The 22,632-nt window shown below is 40.7% G+C and overlaps 4 protein-coding genes across 4 annotated transcripts; 2 read left to right on the plus strand and 2 right to left on the minus strand.

The window, feature by feature from the left end:
* Nucleotides 1–462: 462 nt before the first annotated feature.
* Nucleotides 463–5,391, minus strand: LOC107266661 (jmjC domain-containing histone demethylation protein 1). Its single transcript, XM_015737356.2, has 5 exons — nucleotides 5,141–5,391; nucleotides 4,757–5,036; nucleotides 3,975–4,662; nucleotides 3,575–3,899; nucleotides 463–3,516 (listed from the first exon to the last, which is right to left on the minus strand). Exons 1-5 carry the CDS (start codon nucleotides 5,180–5,182, stop codon nucleotides 1,825–1,827), a joined length of 3,027 nt encoding a protein of 1,008 aa, XP_015592842.1. The 5' UTR covers nucleotides 5,183–5,391; the 3' UTR covers nucleotides 463–1,824.
* A 77-nt stretch (nucleotides 5,392–5,468) lies between these two features.
* Nucleotides 5,469–6,957, plus strand: LOC107266571 (coiled-coil domain-containing protein 42 like-2-like). The gene is made up of 4 exons (XM_015737185.2): nucleotides 5,469–5,750; nucleotides 5,833–6,121; nucleotides 6,199–6,438; nucleotides 6,513–6,957. Exons 1-4 carry the CDS (start codon nucleotides 5,635–5,637, stop codon nucleotides 6,852–6,854), a joined length of 987 nt encoding a protein of 328 aa, XP_015592671.1. The 5' UTR covers nucleotides 5,469–5,634; the 3' UTR covers nucleotides 6,855–6,957.
* LOC107266986 (coiled-coil domain-containing protein 63) lies at nucleotides 6,948–15,643 on the minus strand. The gene is made up of 10 exons (XM_015738112.2): nucleotides 14,114–15,643; nucleotides 13,765–13,983; nucleotides 13,541–13,695; nucleotides 9,916–10,345; nucleotides 9,386–9,758; nucleotides 8,784–9,118; nucleotides 8,283–8,506; nucleotides 7,948–8,210; nucleotides 7,591–7,877; nucleotides 6,948–7,499 (listed from the first exon to the last, which is right to left on the minus strand). Exons 5-10 carry the CDS (start codon nucleotides 9,734–9,736, stop codon nucleotides 7,319–7,321), a joined length of 1,641 nt encoding a protein of 546 aa, XP_015593598.1. The 5' UTR covers nucleotides 9,737–9,758; nucleotides 9,916–10,345; nucleotides 13,541–13,695; nucleotides 13,765–13,983; nucleotides 14,114–15,643; the 3' UTR covers nucleotides 6,948–7,318.
* LOC107266938 (bicaudal D-related protein homolog) lies at nucleotides 10,715–22,623 on the plus strand. The gene is made up of 5 exons (XM_025083835.1): nucleotides 10,715–12,195; nucleotides 19,495–19,827; nucleotides 19,912–20,081; nucleotides 20,224–20,500; nucleotides 20,844–22,623. Exons 1-5 carry the CDS (start codon nucleotides 11,953–11,955, stop codon nucleotides 21,462–21,464), a joined length of 1,644 nt encoding a protein of 547 aa, XP_024939603.1. The 5' UTR covers nucleotides 10,715–11,952; the 3' UTR covers nucleotides 21,465–22,623.
* The last annotated feature ends 9 nt before the right edge of the window (nucleotides 22,624–22,632 follow it).

Genomic DNA, 22,632 nt, shown 5'->3' on the forward strand with positions numbered 1-22,632 from the left:
AACAATCGAATAAGTTGTCAAACAATTCTTAGTACATATTATATACCAGACCGCAATTCAGGATACTGTGGAGACTAGCAGGAAGTTGCTGTCTCCTTCCAAGTATCGACTTTACCGTACAAATTCATTTTTACTCTTTCTTATAATAAACTTTTTCAACATGGTAAGTCAGACTGGTTAACCACTATGAGGATATTTGCAAGGTAAGTGTACAATCTTATTATAATAAATAAAAATCCCCTTATATCTGGTAATTTTATATGTATGCAATTTCGCAGAACAATATAATTAAGAAATTACTAAAAACTTGATCTCTTTCAAGTAACAAGTATCGTAGGAACATTGCGTATAGTAGCAGACTGAAAATATAATTTTTGAATAATTATATTGCTAACTATTGAACGATCAACAGGACGTGGTTTTATGAAACTGTAAAGGATGTGGTCGTTCGCAAGATAGAAATTAAATAACAATACATTTTATTTTTGACCAGTTGACGTAGTAGAAGAATAATGAGGTTCAAAAAAGTACATAGACAACTGTTGAATGGAGTCGTAAAAGTTGAAAATTATATTTGTAAAAGAGGATATCGTTATTACTCTTCGCGCATTACACGTGCTATACAATAACAGTAAATTGTTACATTAGTTATCGCCACTAGAAACAAACTTGAAGTTACTGAAACAAACATTTTGTAATTCACAAGATCCTGATACTCGTCCATTAGAACAGATTATTAATCAAATGTAATAATCTCAGTTAGAGTAATCACAAATAATCTTTAAAAAGTTCTTCTTAGTCTTGCAGGAAGTTTATGTTTGTGTTCATTATCAATTAAATCCAAGAACTTTGAGTAAGATAAATAAACACTAAAAAAAAAGAAAATACCAATTTCTACTGGCTCGTGATCCAATGTCAATTTTATTTAAAAAAAGGAATATGCTTTTATAATTCTTAGAACTTCGCATTACTTATTACGCTTCAATACTAGTTATGTTCCATGAAATTAAAATTACTGAAATGGTATGGTCGAATACGCCTCCGCGTTTAATGTATGTATATATATAATATACATAAGTTATGTTTATGTATACATACGTATTATACTATATGTAATATGCATGTGTGGGCCTATTAAATCGATGAACAACTTTAAGTGAAAGACAATTTGAAGAACAGTCTAAGATTGATCACACTTTCATACAAATAAATATATTTTATGTCAATCGAGGAGGATAGTTTTGTTGCTTTCATCTTTTCTTTTTTTTTCTTTATTTATTAGTCAATCTATTATGTAGTATCGCGTTGGTTACTTAAGATCGCTTATGAATACTTTCGATCATCCGACAATGATCGCAGTGATTAACTCGTTAGTGATTCTACCCATAGGTTTTTGTTCTCATGTATTTACACAGAACAAAGAAGTCCCATCAAACTCAGATGAGTCAGAATCAATCTCGATTAAAGACCAACTTAGTGAAGGACAAAAGAAATCAAAACTACCAGGGAAAAAAAAAATTAACATAAACGGATTTTCTACAAGTCAAAATACAACTTTCCTCACAAAGATTGGACATGGTATGATCTTTGTAGTTAGCGATTTTTGGGACTAAGTGAATGCCCTCATGAGTCGACTTAAAATATGATAAAAGTAAAGTCTTCGTAACGTTTAAAAAAACAAAACCTTTTACTAGAATTAAGCGATATTCACGCATGTTGTCCATGTGAAAATTGACTTCGTCGTTATTAAGGTATTGGTTACCCATATGATTGCACTGGGTGCCAGATGACCGGATGTGAATCTTCGTGGAAAATATTTTCACCTCACGTCACCTTCACTTCCGACTTAAGCTTTTTCTCTTCTACAAGTTTAACGTCTGTTACATGCAGGTTATGAATGCTTCTTGCTGCGAATTTGATCACCGACTGTGTGGATACCTGGGTGGTGTGTCTCAAGTCGAGGCGTTTCAGCACTTTACACCTGGCTAAATGATCCAAAGACATTTCTGTGAGAAGTCTGCAGTTGGACAGATTAAGAGATACCAGGGTAGTGACTGCTTGCGCCGGTGCGGAACAAAGTTGAGCGACGCCGGCGTCTGTGACGCGTCCACAAGAGGAGAGATCTATAGTCTCAATTTGGGGTAGATGCTGAGCGACGTAACGCAATGCCACGTCGGTGATATCGCATCCAGCTAGGGATAGGTTCTTCAAGTACTTTAATCTGGAAGTCTTGTCGATGAGACCAGGTCGGGAATCCGTTGGGGGACTCAGGACTTCCCTAAGACTGGCGTCATTCAGGCCGGATACATGACTGAGGTCTAGTGAAGTTAATGGCGGACATGTGCACGTCCTGAGGGCACATATTCCTGACCAGGTGCATCCTTGTAAGGAGAGATTTCGAAGCTGAGGTAATCTTCCAAGAAGCCATGCTAGCTGCAGTTTAGTTACGTTCGTCCAATCTAAAGAGAGACTCTCAGGTTGTCTACGAGCTATCCCTGTTAAGTGTGCCGCTGTCAAATGGCAATGCGACATATCCAGTTTTCTCCAAAGACTAGGATCTATACTATACCTTGCCCAGGTACGACAGACCAGAGCACATTGTGCCAACTCCTTGGTATTTAACAATCTGAAGACAGCCAGGATGGCTGTCTTGTCATATGCTAACGATTGTCTATTCAGTTCTGGTCCGGATCTTTGAACCGAGGATAATTGTACGGGTCTCACAACCACATGAGGTCTCTTTAACGCCTTACTAGTTGAGCCAGTTAATTGTATAGCTAATTGAGTACGTAACGCGGTTCTTTGCTCACCCTCGGCTGGTTCACGATCATTCCACGCCTGGAATTGCGAGTCGTATTGGTTCACATTTGACGGTTCGAAACCTACTTGATTCCCGGCGGTTGTTTCAAGATTCACCTCACTGGAATCTGGTCGTGAACGTTTACTGGGGGTCGTAGCTCTCTCTGAATCGGTTGTGGGAGCTGAAGAAGCACCACTCGACACTGACACCTTTCTAGCTCTAGCTTTTGGCTGTCGCGGTCTGTAATCCAAGTTTCGACCGCTTTCACAACATTCAGGACACTCCCAACTATTTGGTACGTCTTCACTGGCAGCTATCCTTTGTGGATCTACCCCGACGCAATCTGGATGCACTATGTCAAAGCAAATTGTACATTCCATTAAACTTGATGGTGTTCCTGGTATTGGTTTGCCCATCAATGGAGCTGGCTGTTGTCCCCAGCCATCTAGCTGACAGACCTTACAAGCAGCGGTCACAGGAAGCATTGGTCGCAAGCACTGCCTCATTAGGCAAGTCTGCTTGGCTCGACCACTGCCACCAAATTTAACCATGTCCTGACAGTAGACGCATTCGCCGCAATCGGATCTTGTACAGGCTTCGCACTTCTTGCATCTAGTGCGTCTTCTTCGAGGAATTCCTGATCGGTTGTTTTCAGATTTATCTTGAGATTGTCGTTGCATCTTCGAGTAATTCTTTTTAGATGCTCTCAATCGTTCCTGTAGAAAAATGATACTGTAATTTAGGTTCCTGGATGATAGAAAAATTAGTATTTACCCTATCAGCTATGGTCATTGGCGGTGGGGGTGGAAGAATTGGTTGCCCAGTGACAGCTGCTTCAGGACTATCGTGTCTGTGCTGTTCGACTAGGCATCTCACGTCGTGAATCAGGGCTACCGGATCACGTATTAATTCAGGAACATTTTTCTTGGTGGAAGGTAATGAATGCAAATACATGACAATGGACTTCAAGCCGTGTAACTCGAATGGCGTCAAGTGAACATGTTGATGATATTGTGGCATAGAATGCTGATGCTGTGTCTCAGGAATATCCAGATGTGTACGGCCCAGGAGCACGTGAACATATCGCTCGAGAACGTACCTGAGAACGAAATATTAAATGATTTAATAAAAAATTTCAAATAAAAAATAATTTCTATGAAACCATCCTATTTACCAAAGCATTTCGGTGAAGAAAGGATACCGGAACTTTTGTGGCACTTTTGTATGTTCTTCAACCTGAGCGACTTTCAGCTGTTTATCTATACCAAAACTGTGTAGAAAGTTTCCTCCAAAAACTAACGAGTCTTGAGGTGTATACACAGCATGAATCCATCCCGTGGGAATAAATAAAGTCATCCCAGCAGTTATAGTTATTCTGCCACATCTATCCACCATGTCTCCAAAGAATACATCAGATTGTTTTCCACTGAGAACCCATTCCTGGTAGAGTGCTAAGTTCTTCTCAGTTGGAGGAATTAACCAGAAGATTTTTCCACCACGTAATATATGGTACCAAACACTTGTTCCACCAAAATCAACATGGAAGTCCGTGTAACATCCTTTTACTGACATCAGGCAGTATTTTTGCACCTTAGGATACATCATATCCTCCAGAAGATTCGTTGCTTCGACTTGTGCCTCTTTCAAGTGTCTTGGCCAAATGACATCAACCCAATCAACTTGCCTAACCAAAGTAGGTGACTGCACATAATTTTCTAATTTCGTATGACTGAATTCCAAGGATATAACATTCAAAAGTCTATCCTTATTTGGTTCTTCATAATATTTTTGCCATTCTTTCATTGTCATATCCTCATTCTTCTGAGTATTTACATCCATAACATCCAAAATTCTCTTGGAGCCTAAAAACAGTATCATTGAAAAATACCTGAATCCCACTATTCATGTGAGTCCTTATATATTAAACATGAAACATATAATATGTAACAGGCTTACCGACACATGTTCTAACATCATTAATAGAAAAGTTGGAACTAGGTACTCGTAACCCCAGACCTGTCTTTTCTCGAAAGAGCAAAGGTATACCTAGGCCATGTTTCTGTAGGTATGCCAATGTTAATTCAGGTCCAGTCATTTCACGAAAGAGACCAGTAAAGTTATTAAGGTTGTATCTTTCGCATTCAATTTTTTCATCAAGTTGAAAAGATCTTCTACCCTCAATGTCCTCATCTCCAAGGGTCCAATCATCAGTGTAGAGTTTCCTAGTCCTCTCACGCTGTAATGAAACATCATCAATGAAAAATGAATCCGCGTTAAATAAATACGGTAAATACTTAAATTAATGTTATTTTATAATTAAATTTAACATCGTTTGTTTACCAATTGTCGCCTCTTAGGCACTGTAGCGGATTCATCGGCCATTGCGAACACGCTGTCAGAAACGTATCACTGATAGTTGATCAAATACTCAGAGAATTAATTACAAAACAATCTAGAAAGTTTCCTTCATGAAAGAAATACTTGCAAGTCCCTGTACGTTCACATGTCAGAAGCTAGACACGTATATTCCGATCTGACTTTTATTTGATTACACTCTGCCAGTAAAACGAGATCGCCATTTTGCAGCCGGGTAAGATAACATTATAAAGATTAAAGTTCCTAGATATTCAGTCTCATCTAGATATAGGGACTTTTGCACGGTTTCGAAACACTAGAGGGCGGTCGATCCAATTTAATTTGTTTGATCAATGAATACAAGTGGAGAAGTAAAACGATCAAAGTGTAAACATCAAATTATACCTATCTAAAATAACATATTTTTACTAGAAAAAATATATTCAAGATTTTAGTAAACGTCAGTTTGTACAATTAAAATGGTTCCGTTAATAAAGCCACAAAAAAGTCTAATACAGCGTGCTCAGATTACCAGCAATCCACAGGAAGCAATTTCGGAGTATTTCCAATCAAAGTTAGAGGATCATCAGATAAAGTAATGCTTGAAATATGCTATTCATATTACGAATTTTCTGTGCTCTCAATATTACTAATATCTTAACGTGATTTTAAATTAGAAAATATCCAGAATGGGACATAGCCAGAGTGAGTCCAGCGGCAGAGCTAATAAAGGCACGTCAAGAATTAGCATTGGCTGGTACAGAATTATCTGCAAAACGAAAGGAGCAATTAGAAAAACGTAAAGTAATGGATGAGCAGTGGAACGATTTGAGACAAAAGGAAGAGTTGCTTCGACAATCCTTTATAAAATTTAATAAGTTTGCTAAAGAGAATCAAGAGAAACGCGAACGTGCTGAGCATAAGATCAACGACGAACTTGAGCGACAAGCTGCTCGTAATGCAGAGGTATAAACGAATACAATTCATTATCGTTAGTTTATTAATTATAAATAATATATGTATATGGTACATCTTTCTCTAAGGCAGAAGAGCTCCAAGAAAAAATGAATCGTCTCCAAGAAATAAAATACAATATGCAAAAGCATGTAAAGGAGTATAAAATGTATCAGAATTATCTGGAAAAAGTCGTGAATGAGACAGGCCAATTCCAATCTATCAGCGACGTGTTCAACCGTTACGAAACCTTGGCGGAGGCGAGAGCCTCTCTATCGGAGACCCAGGATAAGAATCTTGAAGCACTCGAAGTTACCGGTACAGAAATGGTAGGGCAATACACTGTAGGAATAGTAATTTCATTGTTGTACTAATACAGTATCTTACAAACTTATGAGTACAGTACCACATGACGGAAGAGAAGTCCCAAATCTTAATGGGACTGAACAATCAACTAGCCCAACTTCAAGGTCGATATGACAGAGCGAAGCTTCGGGCTCTACGCTGGGAAACTATGGTATCCAGAATAAAGGCAACGGCAGCCGCAAAAAACCTAGAACTCACTCAAGTAAAGTCCTGCTGCTGGAATATTTATAAGCAGATATGCAGAAGAAAGGATATCCCTATAGAAGTGCAAAAAGATGATATAGAGAATCAATTAGTGCATATAAAACGTACGATATTGGAATTGAAAAGAATTACACGGGTGGCCAAGAAGAAGGCTGCAAAAAGAAGAGGCTCGTAACTTTTGTAAAGTGGAATTGAAGTAGCATGACCTTGCTTCATCAATTTTAAAGTGAAAAGCGTGTGCAGGAAAGGAACAAAATAAATAAAGGAATATGCAACATGATTTATTTCTTGTGACTATACATGATATTATACATATTGATAAGGTATCTTTACTCGCTGAGAGAGTAGCGTCTTTTTTGAGGTGATTTTATTATTTTGTTGTCTTATTCTCATACCTCAAGACTCGCACGAGAAAGCTCATAGGATTTCTACACATAAATGCACTTTTCTTACATCTTTGGCATTGCATGCTCCTGAAACTGGTTCGCTTTGTATTCTTCGCCCATCATCCACAGGATGTGGGACGTACTGATATTACTGCTTACTCTTGCCGTCAACGGAAAAGAACCGGAATGAGTGTATTCATCCTCAGGATCAATTGTCCACGGGAAAATTTAATGCAGTACTTTCTTTATTCAGTTACTGGTAACGTCTCTGCATGATCTTTCTCGCCGCTGGCAAATGACAACCGGAAACGTTATGAAGAAGTTCTGAGTAGTCATCGTCAAATCTCTGGGTGAGTTTTTCAGTAGCTTCTGTACGAGTTAATGGAGCATCTAGACCCTCGGATACATTTTGCATCTCTTCCTTTTCGACGCATCTGTATTTTCAAGGAATATTTTGCAGGAATTTACAAAGGGGAAGGACCAGGTAACAGGAAAGAAAGGTAGAGAAAAAGTTAAAGAGCTTACAAGGAACAGGGCTGAGTAGGAACTATATTAGATAATACAGGAACTTTCAGTTTAGGCTTTTTGTTCTCATCTAAACGTATCTGTGTCTTTCCAACTTTGTCGACCCAATGAACTTTATTGAACATGTCCGTTATTCGTTTTTCAATAATACCCAGATACAGCATCACGTTGTTCATAGTTACGTGGGAATTGTCACCAAGTAAATCAAGTATTGCAGAATTGTCACACCGAATTGTACGAAAGAGAGAATCAATTCCACGTAACAGTTTATCGATTACACTGTTGCACTAAAAGAATGAAAGCTCCATTAGTTTATAATTTCATTATTTTCAGATTGTACAGTGACAGTAAACGAACCTCAGCAAGATTTTCCTCAGCTGCATTAGCACGTTCTGTCTGCTCTTGAAGTTCTTTAGAGATCTTTTCCAGCGTTTCAGCTTGCTGCTGACCCCGGTGAACATTCAGGGCACGTGCATCTTCTATGGCAGAACGCAATTGCGCTACCCTGGATTGTAAACCGTCTAACTCGTCGTTCAATTCGTTTACATAGCTAAATAAAGCAAAATTCTCTTCCTCCTGCTTGACAAAGTGAGCAGCTAGCTTGTCTATTTCCTCTTCACCTAGAAATTATTGCGTGAAAACATTAGATAGTGCAATTCCAACATTTGAAATTGCAAAAAATAAAAAGGTACCTGTGAACTGTTTAATCAAAGTGAGTATCTGGGTGTAGGAAGCAATCTTATTTTGCATCTCCTCGCGCTTCGCCAACTTTTCAGCTTCCTGCTTAGCATTGAGATCACCCATCTGCCGGAACTGTCCTTTAACTCCAAGGAATTCCTGGAGTTTCATCTCATTATCTAAAGTTCGTTGAAGCTCGCACATTTCCGACGTATGACTTTTGAGGTCTCTTGCACCCCTGAAACGTGCCATTAACACATTGGGATGTGGAATCCGTTTTTGTCAGAAAAAAATATAATTAAAACAAAGACAGTGATGACAACAAACGAAAAAGAACGTAAAATCGTTCAACGGATGCAAGAAAATGTTTCCAGTTGATCTGCCACAGGTTTCTACATTACCGCTTGATTCAGTAAGTATGCAAATTCATTTCACATGATAAAAGCAATTGGCACTTTCGAAATTCCTATAACCAATTCCACTTTCATTCAGTGTCTCGAATTTCATTAGTATACCTTTCTCGTAATGCGTGAATCTTGTTCAGTTCCTCGTCCCGCTGATTGAAGGTAACAGTAGCTTGTTCGATTAGATCATTGATCACTTGCTTCCCGGTATTCAATTGGCCAATCAGTTTCATCCAGAGAACATTGAACTGTGCTCTTTCCTTGAGCAGACTGTCGATCTCGTCTCGCAGCTTTGCGTTATCCGCCACCATCACGTTAAAACGTTTCGTGGCAACTTCCAGCCTGTTCTCCAGAATGAAGACCATCTTATTTTGCTTTATGATAACTTCTTTAGATTGTGCGTCGGTCTGTATCTTCATCTTAAGTGACGTCACTTCCTTCGACACCTGAAACAATATTTCCCCTTAGGATCTACTTTTCTTTCGTCTTGGTTACAGTTTCCCAATAGTATTGCCGTTGTTTCCGGATACGCTCGGACACTTCTCGATGACTGTGACGTTAACGGCGGCACGTGTTTTAGAAAGAATTGTACAGCCGAACGAGAAGCGTCCGAGAAGATCACGATTCTCGAGTAAGTTCCGTTAGAATAGAAGTAATCGATTCTCTTGAAATTAGTCGATTCGAATGAACCAATTGGCGAGTCTTGGCAGGACCTTTATTATTTGTTCCTCCAATTCCGTGATCTGCTGACGCTCGTTCTTTATCGTTTCTAAGTACTTGCTTCGCTTTTCTAGAAGACACTTCAGTTTCTCATCCATCGCCGCGTCTTTTCTTAGGTTCGATTCGGATTTCGCAGTTTTTATTGCTATTACTAATTCAGCCTTTTCTTTCTCAAGACGGTCTATCATATTCTGCTGATTTCTTAGCTGGAGTCGTGAGTCCTCTGCGTATGCCATACGATCATTCTCCATTATTCGATATTGTCTTTTTAGTCTGGACAATTCTGCCTCCGCCATCATCTCCAGCTCCAGCTCGTCCTGGACGGGTTGTTGCCTGAAGGCCATCCTGATAGGCGGTATCTGCTACCTGATATAAAGATATAGGTTCAGAAATTGCTAGTATCGTTTTAAGATCTGAGACGTAATTGCGGATGACGTTAAGAATATTTAAATTCAGATTGTTGTCAGTAGGAGAATCATGGAAAATGCTACTAAAATATTGTCAGAGCCATAGAAATACTGACCTGTTTCAAAGCGTTATTATTCGTGGTTTTGGAGCTGAAACTTCTGATGATTTATTAGAAATGGAATGCTAATGGACGAGGAAGAAGTCAGAATATGTTGTTGATGTTCCACCAGCTTTCATGATTTTGCGAAATAACCCACAAGAGATATCCCGGATGTAACCCCAGTGTACTGTCTGGAACGACATTTAAAAAACACATCTGTTCTCACACAGCTCTGACAGCTGTAACGGCGTTGTTTTCGGTTGCCAGGCACCAGTACCAGCAATGCACCGGTATCCAGGGCAACTTCCTGCCCCTTGGCAAGGAATACCCTTGTCTACCGGTAGATGGTGCAACTCGTTTGACCCATGATCGCAACGGGGGCATGAGATACGTCTTTTGAAGGGTATACAAAATTCTTCAGGTGCGTACCCATTGATCGCACTTCCTATCCGTGGAAAAATAAAAAAAAGATACTGTTATCATTTCGATCATATTACTATTTATGAAATAAACATAAAAAAAATATAAAATATGTTTTATACACTGTGACCAGTATAATGCATTTAGTGGGCACAATGCGTTCTATAGAGATGTATATAAAATTTGCAAAACTGAATCATTGGATAGGACGTGCGCCCAAGATAGATGCGGTCCTGCGTTCGCCAGGTAAATTTGAGGTGGGCCCAGAGCGTGGGATCGAGTCAGGTGGCGGTTTGGCCAGGTGAAGTCTGAGAGTGGGGAGAAGGTAGATAGCTGAAGCGACGAGAAGGGAAGAGGGAAGTGAAGTGTCAGGGGTAGGGAAGGTGCGCCAAGGTAAGTTAAGGCTGGGTGAAGCGAGAGGCGAAGCTTTAGTAGCCGTTCCAAGTGGTTCCATGCAGCATAGAGTGTGTATATCAGGAGTGGGCAGCTCAGTCGCAGTCCGGCAAACCTGAAACCTGACGAAGCATAAGAGAGTAGGGGTACCTTCTATATTCGTTCCGGGAGCAGGATACGGCGATTCCGTAATATTTATTTTCCAGAGGATTGAGTGAGTCACTGGCTGTCTGGCTGGTTGGTTGGGTAGCTAGCTAAATAGCTGACTGACTGAATGTCTGCTCTTACTTCGGTTTCGCGAAGTTTTCAATCTGAGCTGGATCATTTAACCAGCCGATTTCAATTGCTGGGAGCAACACTGGCGCTGCTTGTTAGTTATAACAATAAATAAGAGTGACTGAATAACAAGGGTATCTAATTTACGTGTTATGTTACGTGTGCCCCGAGTGAGTGTTATTGTTGACTTTCTACCAAGGAATTGGGTGTCATGTTGGCCTGACGTGCAATTACAAGAAAGGAGGAAGCGGCCCAGAAACAACGCCACGGAATTACGTTGCAGCCAACGGATCGTTGCACCATCGGCCACCTTATAGTCGGTTTCTTTTGCTCCAGTAGCACGAAATCCTGGATTATAGTAGCAGGGAGTTGGATCGATGAGTGCTCTGTGTTAGTTTGCCAGTTATAATATTCATGACGCGATTCTACCTCGAAATACTTGGCTGAACATGTCAATTTTATGAAACGATACTTCTGCACAGATCGATTCTCTTGTATGTATCACGAGTCGTCGCTAATAAGAAAGTCACTTGACGCGTGTTCTCACTGACGTAACACATTGCAAGATCACCGTGGGTGCAATGTCAATGCAGCGAGGTACGGCTTCCGGTGATCGGTAATGACAGTACAGGTGATAAAACCTGTTCCATTCGTATTTGAATACTTGATACTATTAGTGTAATATTTGCCAGAGGCTTAATCGTGCGCGAAAAAAATAACAAGCAATCCGTTAGACCAGCCAGTGAAGTGTTACCAAGAGGTACTAAAGTGATTTACGCGTCTATTCGCTCCAAGATGAGTGCTTTTAGTTTTATATTTATCCGCTCTCGCGTGGACAACGATTTTAAAGAGAATCGGAGCTCCTAGCTGGAGGGATTCACAGTGAAGGATATAGCAGTGACAACGACGCAGTCGTGGTAGCATTGTGTTGAAAGTGCGCCGGAAGTGTTCCCGAAGAAGAAGATGCTACCAAGAAAAGAAGGGCATCTGGAGCCTTACGCTCTGGAAGACATGATCTCGGATCTGCAGGCACGCAGAAATTCATTCGATCACGAAGATGTTCCTGCGGATCCATTAGAATTGTTAAAGCAACGGGAAAGAGACTTGGTCCTGGCTGCTGAGCTCGGCAAAGCCCTCCTCGAGAGGAACCAGGAACTGACCAGACAGAGTGAAGCTCTTACCGAAGAATATGCCTCAAAGTTAGAGGTGAACCTCTCTTTTTTTTTGTATTAAATGACACTTTCCAAGTGATCGCACTAGCTCCTCCGTAGCTTCTTTCGCCTTTCTTCTCTCACTCAGGCAGGAGTCTGTAACCCATGGATGCTATTATACACGTTCGCCCCACACGCTAACATCCTTCTTACCTTCTTTCGCAGGAGGATGTTCCTAAACTCTACTTTAGGTACGCTAAACGACATTGCGGTACAGCGTGGTCAGTTCAGAACGTGAGAGAATTCATTTCTGATACGCGAGTTAGCCTTGTAACGCTTGTTGGTTTTGTCTTGAGCCTCTCAAAGCCAGTCACTTCTTGTATAAAGTTTTAAAGGACAACGAGAATGCTTCGCATTCGTCCTGGAAAGTGAATTAAAAAAAAAATGAAAGTACGTTTCTCTCGGATTTCGCCTGAATCGAAGCAAGAGAGGACGCAGGCGATTACACAAATTATATTTTAACGATTCTACGTAGCAACTAATCGTAATATAAATACCCATACACCAAGCGCATATCATGCATTCATCAAAATTCTAAACAATTATATTGCCGAACATAAATTGAGCAAGGAAAGGTGGAATTATACGGAGCGACAAATACGTAGATAAGATAGGAACTAAGAATGGTATCGCACAAGTGTTCATCGTCTTTCATGCTCTCAATATTGATATAACAACTTGCGTAGGTACATTCGCATATGTCATTCTAAAGAAATAAGACTGTCTGACCCCTTCGTGACTAAATGGACTAACGCATTAAAGGTCCTCATGGCTATTCGCAACGCGTAATAGGATTCTGATAGACAACCGTTCTACGGAAACCCACGAAAGCGTGGAAATAAGCCACTTAGGCAACATAACTTCAAAGACAATGCCCGGCACCACGCTCTGCCTGTCTGCCTACCTGCTTGCTTACAACGGCTACCTATACCTGCTTGCGTACCGGCCTTTACGTGGGATTCTGTCACCTCATTTTTGACCTCCATAACACGTTGAAGGAACTATACTGCTGAGGTCTTTGTCTTATAAGTTCATACCGGTACCACCATACCTCAATGTTTAACCATGGTACACGCGTTTGATGGGGGCACAATGATACTTAATGTCTTACTCTGTTTAGGCACTTGTACTTGCTACTCCTATGTACGTAGGTAACGTAAACAGAAATCGCGTTTACAACTCACAACAATTCTCCATACTTCTCGCGCTAATAAGAAAGTAATAACAGAGCGTTCCGATTGTTTCTCAAGCCAACTGTTGCATTACCGCGTGCGTGGTTGTATTTAATATGTTACTACGACGAAGGGACGATTCTTCCTTACTTTGTAGCGAACTCGTACCATTTTTAGGATGGAAACTCCTTTGTGTCCTTCGTTGGGAGGAACGAGAGACCGTTTTGGCATTCGGTGTACACGCTGCTTTGCTATTGTTCTCTGGATATATTAACGCTGGTTAGTTGCTGCTAATTAGGATTTGATTGGCGCTCATCAGTATTCTGCAATGTATACAATGTATATTAGTGAATTATTAATTTTCTTGAAATTTAAAATAAGTGAAAAGGTACATGAGCTACTTGAAGAATATAGGTTAACTTGCAATGATAATCGGGACGTGTGCTGCTGTACTTTCCGATTGTTATCGAGAATGAGCGATGCATTTCCGGGGATTTAATTAATCCTTGTATACAAGATATAAATATCTAAGTCAGATCTCACGGTTCATGGAATCGTTTCATGTTTTCGTAATTACGTTAAATCTTTCTGTCCTCCCCCCCCTGCAGTCACTGGAAAAAAAAAGAGAAAGAACGTAATATAAACGAGAGTTACGATTTGTAATATATTCCTATCTGTTATCTGTAACTGTATCGTGTATTTTCGCAAACTTCGTTAACCTCGAGTTCTTATTAATTATACCTGGAATCAGTTGCCTCTTTTTTGTCCGTCGGTGTAAACGCAAAGGAAAGAGAAAAACGAAAGAAGCAAAGTACCGCTCAGCGAAAATAGGTTGATTTACGTGGGCAGCGATATTAGGTAAGACGCGTTAACTATTGGAAGGTTAGGTAGCCAAAGAGTTGTGTAAGAAACCAAGGAAAATAGCGGGTGTGATTCGTAACTCGCTGGCAAAAAGTGGATCAGTAGGCACGCCGAATAAGCAAGGTCTAGAAAGTCCGCGGATTCCGTGGCATCCTGAGAATCTCGTAGAAACGCGAATAGAACGCGTCTCTTTTTTCTCATTCGGTTTATTACAATTGCCTATTAACCCTGTGGCGATACGCGCATGCGCACAAAGGACTCACCGCTTTCGTCGAATACCTAGCTACTACTGGTTTTACCGATACACTGACTCCTGGAATGTATTTAAAGTAACAGATAAACGTCCGTTATTATAGGTTTCCCTTTAAGCTATTACACTGGAATGCAAAGGGACACCTGAGTAAAATGGCACTATGCTTCAGCCGTATTCCTGAATTCCTAACAGGATTATCCCTTTCTAATCCACTTGTCTACCTGTAGCATTCCATGGTTCTAAAATTCATGAACTTTCTAGGTTATCTTTTCTTCTGCATTCATCCCCTTCACAATTACATTCTTGATCATGTATAAGATAGCTGGAAGAACCAACCTAAATACATGGAATAATAACATAGCTATTTATAGGTTATGTATATTTGTTATACCTTGAAATTCTGTAGACGTCATTCTAAATGACGAAGAGGATGTTCAAGTGGACCGGAAGGTCTTGAAAACTAGATCATCGCATGAGTATTCTAGTTCGGCACGCTCCTTTCTTCATTTCTTGTTGTTTACTACTGCTGTATCTGTCTTATACCTTTTATTAGGCGTATGACTGAATACACGCACGCGAGTATACAATTTCGGTGTTGCATATCCGCAAGGGCAGCGGTTTTCTCATCCTATACTCTGACTATACTCGATTCGTCTATACTCACCAGGGTTATCCAGTTACATGACGTGTAACACGAGAGTATCCGGCGTCTACCCACTGATACGGCTCGCCACTCAAATCTCCCTTTTTCTAATAGACATTAGCTACCATTTCAACATACAGAAGGACATGAAATTAGCAAAATTTTATTTCTAATTCTTGTTGATCAAAGTAAAAATATATTAATTGCGAGTAGAATACTTTATAGCTGTATGTCAATAATTGGCCTTGAGTAGAAAGAAAAGTGCATTCTCAGCAAAACAATATCTTTTAAGCAAGATGCACCAGGAGCGCCATTTAATGTCGCAAGTAATTCCACCGTGCAAGGTACTCCGGACTTTAGATATTCAATTCACCGACAATGTGCAAATAATAATGGAGGCTTGCGTCAGAAAAAAAAAATCATATCCGTCCAGCTCATATCATTTTGACGTTAAAGAAAGGAAGTGAAGTCGTCTCTCTCTCTCTCTCTCTCTCTCTCTCTCTCCCCCTTTCCCTCCCCCTCTATGATGATAAAAATGTATTCGATTATGCAACTCAGTGAATAGTACTCATAAATTCTATCGATTCCCCCTTTCCCTCCCCCTCTAGCTCATATCATTTTGACGTTAAAGAAAGGAAGTGAAGTCGTCTCTCTCTCTCTCTCTCTCTCTCTCTCTCCCCCTTTCCCTCCCCCTCTATGATGATAAAAATGTATTCGATTATGCAACTCAGTGAATAGTACTCATAAATTCTATCGATTCGTCACGCTGACGACTTTACTGTAGCCAACCGAATCTATATCTTATCGGTTCCAAACACGAGATGACTTCCTCCTAAGGGAAAAATAGCGTATGAAATAAAGTAATAGGGTCGTTCACGTTTCCTTAAGTAATCACAGTAAGTTTTCTAGGAATGATCAAAAACGAGCACCTGGACAATTCTCAAAGATCGACAGTACCTAACAATCTACTTGGTCATGCCGATAGTTATAAAGAGCAATCACAACCGTTGATTCTCTGGTAATCGTTTGGTGCCGGTGCATTACGTAAGCCATTAGATTGCGCTGATTTTACTTTCAAGACAGTCCAGATACTTGGCAATCGGATGGGACTGAAGGTATAAATTGACTGAACTACTTGAATAATCCAGTGGTTACGGGCCACTGCATTTTGCTCATTGTATTGCTATTATAGAAAGACATTATCGTTCGACCACCAAGGGAAAGTAAGTACAGGGTGCTTGAAGCTAATCGAAGCCACAAGGCAATAGACGGTAGCAGGTAAAAATGAGTGACGTTCATTTTCATAAGGTATACAGTAATCACCCGGTATGGTCCATAATTGCTTTTTTGTATTTATATTCCTATTGCATTTACCTAGAAAAAAAAAGAAGAAAATATGTCAAGTTATTATAAGCCTTAATTTTTAAGCTCCGGCAGGAGATGTAATAAATAAAATATAATTTATCAAGATTAAGATGGAACGATCTGCATGGAGCTCCTCGTTCCATGGGTTCGTAACACTCCATATAAAATGAGGGCAACGCTCCTGGATAAATAACGGTTTTGCAAGAGGGTGTAGAACGCCATTAGGAGTGCTAGAGCCATGCTCTGTACTACGCATGCAGTAACGATAGTCTTGTAGTGCTGGATAAAAAACTGTCTTTAAAAGTAGAATTACATAAAATTACTTTGCATAATCAAGTATAGTCCAACAAAGCATTTTTCGCTCTGATGCCTCTGTAAATGAGTCAGAAAAATGTTAGGTTAGGTTAGAAGCCGAATATATAATAACTTAATAGCTTGTTAAACAAACGGATCGATATTCGTGAACGACCTCTCACGTGGTATATGACGTGACCCTAGACTCACGTGGTCAAAGATAAAAAGTTAACGAAGAACATGGACGTGTGACTAGCATGAAAATAGGATTGCAAGTGATATTAGAATGTAGAGAGAAATAGCAGTGGATCCGTGACTCATTGATCTCGTTACACAAAGCCGTGAAGTATATTGTGTATATATATAAATATACACGAGTAGTTAACATGCTTCTAGAATATATAATATTATAAGCCGCAGTCCTCGCATAATTCTGTATTGTAGTTTCTCTACCACGATCGAGACTCGAAATATAGTGTGACTCTTATACGGGTGCGAAGGCTAGTTCATAGCTTCGATTCGCGATTTCAAACGTAGTTTAGGGGATCAGCGAACCTCACCAGAAATCGGTCGATGAGTAACCACGGGAAACCAAGGCCACAGCGACGACCAACTAGGCTGTTCGATAAGCTTAAACTCGGTAGAGTACATAGATATCTTGAATAGGTACATATTCACCTATTTGACTGTATGTATGATTATAGCGCACTAGCAATTGCACGCCGTTTTAAAATAACTGCGTTAATCATTGGGAGAACTGTGACGCCTGAAAACAAAGAGGATTGGATGAAATTGGAGTTACTTTTTATATACACTACAGTAGCTTCGTTACGTATATGCGGTTTTAACTGGGAATTTATTTAGAGAAATAGTAACCACCTTCCGGATCGTCCTTCTATCCTCGTGCGAATCGAGAAAGCGGATTACCTTGACGGTCACCCGGTGACGTACAGTTCTCGAGCGGACAACTTGAATTTTATTATATCTTGCTTGCCGCAAGAAATAAAAGTTCTTGAATTTCCTTTTGTTTCTAAAAGATGCTATCATCTTTTTTTTTCACCATGTATTTTATATTAGTAAATAACCCGTGCAGTGAGTCAATGAGATAAATCGGAGCTGGGAAATCAAAGTGGCGTATCTTATCGTTCCGCGCAAATTGTACAAGACAGATTAAATCGTCAGATGGTTGTGCAATAAATCGATCAAGTATCGATGTTAAATGATTTCAAAAGGCAAATTCATCGTGTAATGAAAATGTCCAAGTGACGAGTGACGTAGTTAAATTCGGTCTGACTGTTTGCTCTCGTGACCCCGCGGATCCGTACGGATGTCGTTGGGTAACGGAAAGTGAAAAGAAACTTAAGAAACTAAGAACTTGAGAGAGTGTAGGCCATATAGCATTGCTCAATACACGCGAGAAGTGACTTCCGAGTCAGCTAGAACAACTAGGTTTTGGTTTTCCTGTTCTGCCACTCTCCCTGCCAACTAATATAATAATTACTTTCACTCGTACGTATCTTATACGATTACACAGTCGTATGATAACGAACAAAATATATGCAGTGACATGGCAATCTAAAATTCAATGTACCTCCTTCGAGATTCATTAATCTCTTGATGACTTACTTGCTGATCTGTCAAATTCACGATTCCTCTTCCTTTTCCCCCTTTTCATTGCCAAACTGTTCAAACATTATCATCCTCATCCAATGGATATATACGATAACGGCCGTCGCTCATAACGACTTAACTGAGTCACGACAGTCAGCCTTCTCGTACTTTCCATTCCATTCTGAAAAAAAATGATAGGTAAATATCTCCTGGTGCAGGAAAGGAGAATCCTTTGGACACACTCTCTTCTGCAATTTACGTCGTGAAGAGTAACGGTAGTAAAGATAATTAATAAATTTACCGCAAAGAAAATATGTAATTGTCAGCCGTAATGGGCTCTTCGTGTTTCAGTATTTAGATGTCTCTCATATTTATACCTGAGAAACTTAGTCCAGCTACTACGTCATGCAGCTTTCATTGAGTGAATCATCGTCAAATTCGTAATCGTGTTCACTCGCTGACTCCAACCTACGAATTTTATATTTTCGTTAGTGCAATAATCAATGGATCGATATGCTTAGTTTACCTATGATATAAAGTGACATCAGAAGGTGAGAGAGAAGGTGCAGAGATAGAAAGGAGAATTGAATAACGTCCTTCGTCCTTTCGCCTGTACCGACTGACGCACCGGTGATTCTTATGCAGGTATACACGACCTGTAATACCAAAGTAATGAGATTATTCACTATTAGGATTTATTGTAACAATGAAATTTTCGCGAGCCTACAAAGTTTAATGTCATGGTACGTAACGAGAGTCACGCATGGCTGATCGACGATTTTCAGACTTTTACTTTATTTTATATCGAACTCATGACCTGTTAGAGTTTAGGCTTCATCCCAAATCAGTGCAAATAGAGATTCGTAGAATAATATTGATACGATAGATGAGTCAGACTCATCTGGAAGGATGACAAAATGGTTTAGTGTGTCATATGTAAATTCGATGACGAAGATTTTATTATTCTTAAGATCCGTTAAGTCGAGACCCACGTGAATGTTTTATAGAATTTCACCAAGTCTTTTGGCACATTTAGTAGCCTGTTGAAGTTCTCTGTTTTTTTAATATGAAGAATTATCTTCTTTTTTTTCTTAGAGTTTGGAACAGGAGAGGCACCTGTTGAGAAGAAGACTGGAGGAAGCGAGAGGTGAGAGCGAAGCCAGAGCTCTGGAGCTTCAATCCGACGTGGAAGCCTTGAGGAGTCAATTAGAAGAACAGACAGAGCGTGCCCGAAGAGCGGAACGCGAGCAAGCGACCCTGGTGTCTGAATTGACAGCTCAGAATACCAGATTAGCTGATCAATTGCGTGAAGCTGCTAAGCAGGAGGAGCAACTGCTCCTGGAAGTGAAAGTCTTGAGGGAGAAATGCACCCTGAGAAATACCACTCTACAGGATCATGTTAGCAGTCTGGAGCTACTTCGAGATGAGGTAAGAATATAATTAAACGAAGCCTAATAACAATCAGTGTTTTGCTTTCGCGTTAAGATTCTCATAACGTTTTACGTATGCCAGGTGCAGCTGGTATCCGCACAGAGGACAGAACTAGAGAGGCGGACTCTGGAACTCCGTGAGGAAAGAGCCAGGGCCGTGGCTGCTCTGGAGGAAGCCGAAGAAAGAGCGGCAGCCCTGGAGAGACTGGGACACCAAGCGGAACACAGAGCAAGAATAGCTGAGCAAGAAAGGTCAATATTTGTGTTAGAGTCAGTAGAGAAGAAAAAAATTTCCTCCCTCAGGAACCATCCTGTTATCTTTCGAGCATGAAGATTCATCAAGGACAGCGATGCTGATAATTGATGTATTAAGGATCCTTGCGCTCTCTTTCAGGGACGAGCTAGCGTCGGCTCTGGCGAACATCGAGGCTGAGAGAAGAGGTAGATCTGGGTCGATACCAAAAACTCCAAGGTCCTTGCAGGCGGAAATGGAGTGCGAGGAGAGCGGAAGCTCACTTGGTGAACAGGAAGACCTCAGGGCGGAAGTGATTCGCGCTTGTAAGCGAATGCGCGAGCTGTGCACTCATTTGAGAAGAGGCGAGGACGATTCGGGTCTCCAAAGCGACTGCGACGAGTCCATGTTGGTTATTGTTAATGGAACAGAAGCTGAGGTGAGTCACCTGGAGTAGAATGAGCTATCGAGTTTCTCATTCCTCCCTCTCGCCATCCTCTTGATAATGTAAACCCGATAACGGGAATTGCTCGTGAAAGGAGCCAGAGGACCGGAAGAAGGTTGGACCCCAGCCGTGCTTCATAAAAGTTTTCTGTTTCCTTCTCCGTGGACCGAGACACTTCCTCTCGTTGATAATCCACGCTTCCTGAGTAGCCATTTCCTGTAAGAGAGAGTAGCGTTATCCTTAGCGATTTCCAAATTTGCATAGAGAATTCTGATCAAGCGTATCCAAACGTTGTGTCGTTCTTCCTCGCTTGAGTAAACGTGCTGTGTGTTTGCAGGCCAACTGTCCTGGAGCTTTGGCGGAATTGACGGAGGAGATATTCAGGCTGGCTCTGTCCGGCCGAGGTGCACCGGGAGAGCTCGGTCTTGCTGTGGAATTACACCGGGTACGAGAGGAATTGGAACACACGAAGGAACAATTGAAACAATCGCAGGAAGAGCTGAAGCGCCGCGGAGAGACGCTCCTAGAGACGACGAGTAAACTCAGTGTGTGCGAAGCGGAATTGCGTGGCGTAAAGGAGGAACGTGATCGTGCACGTGGCGATATAGAAGATTCAGAGCTGACGAAGGACGAGATCCTGGCGCAGGCTTATCAAGTGAGAGACCAGGCGGTGGCGAGGAAGAACCGCGCGGAAGTTGAACTCGCAAGAACGCGGATAGACGTTCTTCAAGCCAACAGTCAGCTGATGGAGGCTATACAACAAAAAGTTGAACTCAGTCAGCAACTGGAACAATGGCAGATGGACATGCAGGCTCTCTTAGACGAGCAAGTTAGGAGTAAATTAATGCCAAGCAATGGTGCACTCACCTGTACGAATAACGAAGGTTCGGATATCGTGGTGCCGGCAAGAAAGAAGAGGAATACAAGTTCCTCGAAGAAGATCTTTGGCTTCTTTTGAGGGAATCGACGGGAATCATCCGGGAACTTATTCACACGCGAAAATGCTCTCTCGGCGAGTGTCTTCTCGTGCGATCTCCTCTCGAATAGATAAAACTCATTCTGTATAGGTACATGATGTACATAGAAAATAATATACAAGAGAATGCAAAGAATCTTCAAGAAAATGAACATTCTTCCTGCATTCTCAAAGATACTCGATGCGTGCTAGTAGGGACCATTGCAATGGTAGTTTGTACCTGAAGGAGCGCCCTCTGGTCCTTTTTGGATTTTTCAAAAAAATCTATATTAGGAAAAATCACGGCTTTATACTTATCCCACAGGAGATCCCTTATTTGGGAACAATTGATCAAGGGAACTAAGGACCCGTGATAAGACAGTGAATGTTCTTCTTAGCATAAGAATAACAAAGTTATATAAAAGGTGCCTCGTCACCCTAGGACAATGTCGACGTCCCAGGTCCGGGTGTACCACGTCGTTCTTCAGTCAGTTCTTTTACCTTTGTAACGATTAGACCTCTCTACATGTATTATCCATCGGGACTCCTTCTACTGAGTCATGCCAAAATGAGAGAATGCTCTCTTAGTTTCGCGTGCCTGTACATAGTAATACTGTATTGTAATCATCGACAGTGGGCGCTGGAGGTCGCCTCAATATCTCTCTAGAGAGAACGAGTGACTCAATGTTTGACCGGAACTCTTTCGAATCGATCCGTCCTTAGAATGTCCGTCCGATGGATGCACGATGACTGAGTATTTATTAATAAACTATTACAGTCTGTGAAATCTACCATTGTCCAATGTATCGCGAGGAACGTCTTCTTGACTCTTCTACGACGGACATTTAACAATTCAGCAAGATTAAGAGTAACGACAAAATGCCATTTGAGGATTCTGTTTTCTCTTCTTTTTGGGAGAATCTCTTCGAACTTTCGTGGATAGGCAATGGTATTGGCGACTTGTTTCATACATACTCAGAATGTATTTCACGTTGATCCCTCGAGATCTTCGAACTTTAGTTGAGAAAACTCGATCCCTGTAACATAAAAGAAATTTCGTGCGCCTATCGCGAGATAATGTATTATAAATTTTCATTAATCACCAAATCAGCTATAGGTATTGTACTTACACGTATTTATTTAATAAAAATCATGTTGTACAGATACGCCT

Source organism: Cephus cinctus, unplaced genomic scaffold, assembly GCF_000341935.2.
Source record: "Cephus cinctus unplaced genomic scaffold, Ccin1 Ccin1_scaffold0330, whole genome shotgun sequence".
Classification (NCBI taxonomy): Eukaryota; Metazoa; Arthropoda; class Insecta; order Hymenoptera; family Cephidae; genus Cephus; species Cephus cinctus.